Genomic DNA, 6,620 nt, shown 5'->3' on the forward strand with positions numbered 1-6,620 from the left:
TGTGCTGACCAATGCAGATTGCAGATTCCCCTCTCTTCTCATCTGTTCCCACAACCAAAGCCATCCCCACTTGACCCACCATTCTTTCCAAAATCAGTTTCTTTTCCCCTCTTCATTCCAACATAATCCTCTCTTGTGGCATCCAAATCTCTCTTTACAGCCACACTGGTCTACCCCCAAATCAACACTTGATTGCTCTGGTCAAATGCAGGCAGAAAAGGATGAAATACGTACATTTTTGAGGAACTTGTGTCCTAGATTTGCTGCCGGATTTCTATACTTTTTCCTAGTGTATAATAAGATTATTATTTTGTTAAGCAGGTAGCAAGAACTTGGTACAATCTCTAGTCTAAAGTTTCATGTCCCCCTCCTTTTGATATTACTTCAACTGGGACATATCTCTGCAAGTTGCAACATGGAACTGTGATCAACATGCTACCCTACTACTTGCTTCTCTCTTGACACACTTGAAATCATTTCTGAAGGAGCTACATTGTATATATAGGAGCATCGGGTGTTCCAGCAGCTGTCCTTAACCCCAAGGATGAATTTATTCTTGGAAACTCTCAAAAATTTCTAGTGATTCAAAGACCAGAGAATGCTTAAGCCTTTGCTGCAATAGAAGGCATTCATAATGGGGTTTTAGAGTAAATCAATCATATTTGAAAGGGATGCGCCGAGAATTATTTAGGCTTTGGTTGAACCTAATGAAGATAGTTCTGATATTGGAAACTTGACTGCGCATACAATTAATGATACTACTGTCAATTAAGGTGTACTACAATCCCAAGTCTTAAATTTTAGGTGTATAAAATATATATGAACATTATAAGCCATTTTTTGTTCTTTAATCCCTAAGTCAGACTCATAAATTAACGAGGAATAGTGGTTGAACAACTACATTTTTTGAAGGATATTCTTATTTTAGAAAAATATGGTCAATAAACCAATAAACTCAAAAAAAAAAATCAATAAACCAATAAAGTAAAAAAGTAGTTAGGATTCAATTTCGAAAGTCTGAGCATAAAAGGCTGAAGCTAGAACTGAATTGGCTTTCATGTCATAAAAATCAAGCATGTATTTTGAAAGAATATTGGTCTCGTTTGGCAAATGAGTTTTTTGGGTGTATATCTAAAACTTACGGTAGAAGTTGTAGGAAAAATTTTTGAAGTGTGTAAAAGTTTTTGGATATTTTGAAATGTATAATTTAAAAATTTTGAGGAGTTTTTTGAGATTACTATAGATAGAGTTGTTAAAAAAACTTATAGAAAACAAACTTGAGCAAAAACTTGTTTGCCAAATAGGTATTTAAAATATTTACTATAACACTTTTTTCTGCACATGACATATATAAAATTAAAAAATTAAAAATATAAAAAAATTTGTTAAAAATGTTTTGTTTAAAATCATGTTTTTAACCGTTTGGGTACAAGGCCAGTGCAGTTGAAGTTTGGTATGATTCGATCTGATTGTTGTACTTTTTTTCTTATTTGATATATAATTACATTACATTATTGTATTTGAGTTAAAGTGATTTATATATATATATATGAATAAATTATTTAACATATATTTCATATAATATTATGATGTATTTGTATAAAAAAAATTTAAAAATATAGAGCGATTGGATTGGACGAAACCCTACAAAACAAGCCTTCTTTGGAAAGGGATTTTCTATCAAAAAAATCTCTACATCTTCTGTAAAAATATTTTTTATCATTTTTTTATCTCATATATATATATATATATATATCAAATTGCTATAATATAATTTTATACAAAAAAAAAAAACTAGAAAATTGCAATCCAAAACTCCAGTCCTTTTCCCTTTGAGAAACTCGATTGCTCAATAATTTAATGTGAAGAAAGTTTAGTACTGCTCCACGTGTAAGAAAGAACAGACTTGGAGCTGTCCAAGAAGCACGTGATTGTTGGCTTACCTTAAATCACATCACCGGACACAATCTTCCAATAATGTTTCGCATTTCGGTGCAATTCAGGGAAACAAAAAGAGAACCTATACAATTTTTAAAACCTGCAAGTAAAAATTTTAAAAAATAGGTGGGAAGACTGAAGAGAACGTTAATGTGGAAAAGTTTAAAAGCAACAAAAACGACAAAATAGAATTGCAGAGGACGCTGAAAAAGTACTGTGGAACTGGTACAACTGTCCATGCCTGAGTTGAGGAGGATGAGTACCCAATCTGACATTTCCTACACCCATAAAAGTCCACCTCATTGGCCGACTCTACTGTAGGCCTGTGCTCCCCTCTACTTACGAGGTCGAGTTTGCCCTCTTTTTGTCCCTTTGCATTTAACAAAAGCTCTCAGACCTCTCGGTGCACTAATCACTAATCTAGTAATTATTATGTTAGACAAGAAAAGTTAATTGCAAAAAACTATTATTTCTTTGCATCATAAATACATTTTGGTGTCAACCATTTTATCTTCTTGATCATTTTTTTTGTCTCACATTGTCATATCATAAAAAATAGTATAATAATAATTATTCCAAATAAAATTTCAAAAAATCTCCTATCCAAACACACATGCTATTTCTTTTAAAAAAAAAAAAATTTATACATGGCCAATTGATTAGAAGTTGGACACTCGGTAATTGAGTTCATGAAAAAATGTCTATATTACAAAACTTATGTTTATTAAGAAGTTTATAATTCTCCAAAAAAATGTTGCACTATAACTATCTTTGTTTACTCTCAAAATTTCTTTTTTTTTTTTTTCAAAAAAGTAATTATTGTCATTTTACTATTAAAACTTGAATGTCATTACAAAAAAAAAAAAGAGTTCAGAATAACTTTTTTTGGATTCGTTATTATTAAGAAAAAATTTTTGATTACATTATAAAATACACTTTTTCAATAGATTTTTTTTCTAATTTTTCAACACTTTTTAATTTTGCACACATCACACTGTAAAAGTTTTCCAAATAATCTTCTATGCAAACACACTCAAACTTTGCATTATAACAAGCTTTTTTCTCACATTCTTTTACTTTGTTGTTTTATGTTAGTAAAACCCTCTCACAGTCTCTATAAAACAAGATTAGTTTAATTAAAATTAAGCTTTGACGTGAAAATACACCAATTCAAAAGTGGTAAAACAAGAAGACAAGCTATTTAATATTATATTGATAATTACTTGTTAGAGTCGTCAGAGCCTTTTATGTTTATCAAGTTCCGAATCGAATCTTATACCCGAAATTGGAGGTGAAGACACACACACTCACACATATACACATATACACGTGTGTATATATATATATATAATATACATGTATATGAGAAATTATCGTAAATATTTATTTATTTATTTTTTGAAACTATCGTAAATATTTGTTTTGCTTATGGGAATTCAAGAAGTTAATTGGACTTCTAAACCCGGTGTCCCCGAGGAGAACAGGAAAAGACTTATTTATCCCTATCCCTAGCCTTTCCATCTTCAAAAACATTCTATACCGAATACACACTCCACCATTTCTTGCATTCATATCCCGCCGAAGAAAAACTGTTGATGTCCCAAAATGTCGAAATCTTCAGGCAATTCTACGGCGTCGTCTTCGACTTCTTCTTCGTCATCTTCGTCAACGACGACGTTGAAGCCCGAAGACTACATTCACAGTCCAGTCCACTATGCCGTAGCAACTGGCGACCATTCTAGTCTCTCGAAAATCGTTTCTTCTTTACCGCGACTCACCGACCCAACTCGTGTTCTTACCGAGTCCGACTCGCTCTCTCAAGAGAAACTCGCTGACCAAATCTCCGCCGTCCTTGACCGCCGCGACAACCGCCACCGAGAAACTCCCCTCCATCTCGCCGTCCGCCTCAATGACGTCTTCGCCGTCCGCACCCTCGCTGTGGCTGGAGCTGACATTTCACTCCAGAATGCCGCCGGATGGAATCCGCTTCACGAAGCTCTCCTCCGCCGTTGCTCGGAGATCGTGATAACTCTCCTTCAGCACCATCACATGTCCTCCTGGTCCAAGTGGCGCCGCCGCCTTCCCCGCCTAGTAGCTGCTCTCCGCCGAATGCGTGACTTCTACATGGAAATCTCCTTCCACTTCGAGAGCTCTATCGTTCCGTTCATTGGAAAAGTCGCCCCTTCCGACACCTATAAGATCTGGAAACGCGACGGGAATCTCCGAGCAGATACTTCGCTCGCCGGCTACGACGGATTGAAAATCCAGCGCGCTAATCAAAGCTTTCTCTTCATCGGAGACGGCGATCAAAGCCTCGACATTCCTTCTGGTTCACTGCTCGTCTTGAACCACGACGAGAAGAAAATTTTCGACGCCTTCGAAAATGGTGGGACTCCGTTGAGCGATGCCGACATTGCCAGCTTCTGCAATCAAACGAGCGTGTATAGGCCTGGAATGGATGTGACCAAGGCAGAGCTCGTTAGCCGTACTAATTGGAGACGGCAAGAGAAGACAGAGAATGTAGGAGAATGGAAAGCTAGGGTTTACGAAGTGCACAACGTGATTTTCAGTTTTCGGTCACGAAAAATCACCGCAGTCGATGGAAGCGAGCAAATTCTACCGCTAGACTTAGAGCTCGACGAGGATTCGGAAGAAGGATTTCTGGTAGCAGAGAATCCGCGGTTTAGTGTTTCCGGCGATGATTGGCAAGCGAGAAGGCACAGTAGCTTCGTGAGGGATGAGCGGGAGCGAGTGATGGTGTCAAGGAAGAGTGTGGATATCATTCCAGAGACTAGGAGGAGGTTGCCGCCGTCCGCGGCCGCTTCAATATCATTAGCGCCGCCTCCACAGACGAAGGAGAAGGAGTACGTGAAGAATTTACGGCCGTTAATTTGGTTAACGGAACAGTTCCCGTTGAAGACGGAGGAGCTGCTGCCGTTACTCGACATCCTAGCTAACAAAGTGAAAGCCGTTAGGCGGATGAGGGAGCTCCTAACGACGACGTTTCCTCCCGGCACGTTCCCCGTGAAGGTAAATGCTGCTAAAGGGCAAATCTGTCAGCCACATCTTTAACGGACCCACATGATCTGTTGTTTTGGAGGCTTTAATTTTGCTTATTAATTAATTTTCCTTGAATCTTACCAAAATTTTTTTTAATTTTCCTTGAAAGCGTTAATCATCGGTTTTTGAATTTTGATGGAGCTGCTGAATTTGCTTTATTTCTTCTTTTGATGCACAAGTAAAACACCTTTAACATACTTGAACCCTGGAGACAATTGAAGCTTTTGTCGGACCCACTTGCATGATGACGTGTACTCATTCTATGGGGTATCATCTATCTTGTGGGTCCTAGTTCCCCGACAGTCTTAAGGATTTTGTGTGGGGCCGACTTTCCCAATCTGGTGGAAGAGATTACTCCATAGTCCATAGTATTGTCGCTTTAACGCAGCTCGTCCAATTTAGCAAATTGATTGGTTTGGTCCGGTCCGATGGTTTATGTTCAATTTTGGTTTTACAAAATCGGTTCAATACAGACCTATGCGATTCTTTTAACTGAAAATTGATTGGTTTGGTCCAATGGTTTCTGTTCAATTTTGGTCTTACAAAATCGGTTCAATAAATATAGACCTATGTGATTCGTTTAGCTGACTGTTTCGATTGATGATTGTACTGATCCAACGGTGGTTGGTTGGTGTGTCATTGGTGGGGACTGCAGGTTGCAATTCCGGTGGTTCCAACAGTGAGGGTGGTAATAACATTTACCAAGTTCGTTGAGCTGCAACCAATTGAACAGTTCTACACCCCATTCTCGAGTCCTAGACATTTTGTTAATGGTGGAAGAAGCTCTGAGGACGATGGTACAGAGGGTAATTACTACTCATTTTCATCATCATCATCCTCATCATCATCGTCATCCTTTTCATGGCTATCGAGGAGCAGTGGTCGGTCAAGTTCTACGGGGAATAAGCAGCAGCAGAATGGCAGTTTGTGTAATGGTGGGCAGCAATCAGATCCATTTGCTATACCAAATGGATATAGTTGGAGTAGGGTTGAGGAGAAAAGTAGGAAAATGAAAAAGTCCAAGTCTACTAGAAGAGCTAAATGATAGAATATGCATCTGAAGAAGATACTCACGAAGTTGATGGAAACACCTGAATATGGTTTTATGGTTCTTGATTTGAGGGAGAAAAAAAGAAGAAGAAGACCATATAGACTTATTGTTGTAGATGGATTATTAAATCATAAGGGCAGTCAAGTTGTTGGACGAGGAACAAGATACTACTAGCAGTTCCATGCACTAATGTGACCAACAACTTTGCTGAATGATAAAAAGGAAAGGAATGGCAGGCATGCTTTTCAATGCAGCAACCTCATATCACAGAACACTACTTTACTTGACTTTGAATTCTTGTTCCTAATGATCTTTCTACTTTTGATTACAATGATAGAGTATGCTGTTGTATGTCTTACATGCTTTTCTGACCATTGGAACTTGGAGGAGGTACCACTCACTGCTGTGATAATTCAAGCCCCAGGTATGAATGAACTCTAAACTATGTTCAATATCAAAGTACTTTCAAAAGCATGATTAGCACCCAAAAAAAAAAAAAACACTAATAGAAAGCTCAACAAAACGCAAAACAAAAAATGAAAAGTTTTTTTTTTTAAATTAAGGTTGTGAT

General features: G+C 37.5%; 1 protein-coding gene across 1 annotated transcript; it reads left to right on the top strand.

Moving 5' to 3' along the window:
- The first annotated feature begins 3,482 nt into the window (after positions 1-3,482).
- LOC113783489 (ankyrin repeat domain-containing protein 13C) lies at positions 3,483-6,407 on the top strand. Its single transcript, XM_027329638.1, has 2 exons — positions 3,483-4,968; positions 5,654-6,407. The coding sequence occupies exons 1-2, from the start codon at positions 3,544-3,546 to the stop codon at positions 6,041-6,043; spliced, it is 1,815 nt and encodes a 604-aa protein (XP_027185439.1). The 5' UTR covers positions 3,483-3,543; the 3' UTR covers positions 6,044-6,407.
- The last annotated feature ends 213 nt before the right edge of the window (positions 6,408-6,620 follow it).

The sequence above is a fragment of the Coffea eugenioides genome, chromosome 9, assembly GCF_003713205.1.
Source record: "Coffea eugenioides isolate CCC68of chromosome 9, Ceug_1.0, whole genome shotgun sequence".
NCBI classification, from domain to species: domain Eukaryota; kingdom Viridiplantae; phylum Streptophyta; class Magnoliopsida; order Gentianales; family Rubiaceae; genus Coffea; species Coffea eugenioides.

Bases quoted from the DNA above. Each gene is read 5' to 3' on its own strand.
- LOC113783489 (XM_027329638.1), top strand. From the start codon at position 3,544: ATGTCGAAATCTTCAGGCAATTCTACGGCGTCGTCTTCGACTTCTTCT. The intron at 4,969-5,653 runs GTAAATGCTGCT...TGGGGACTGCAG, and splicing joins CCGGCACGTTCCCCGTGAAG to GTTGCAATTCCGGTGGTTCC.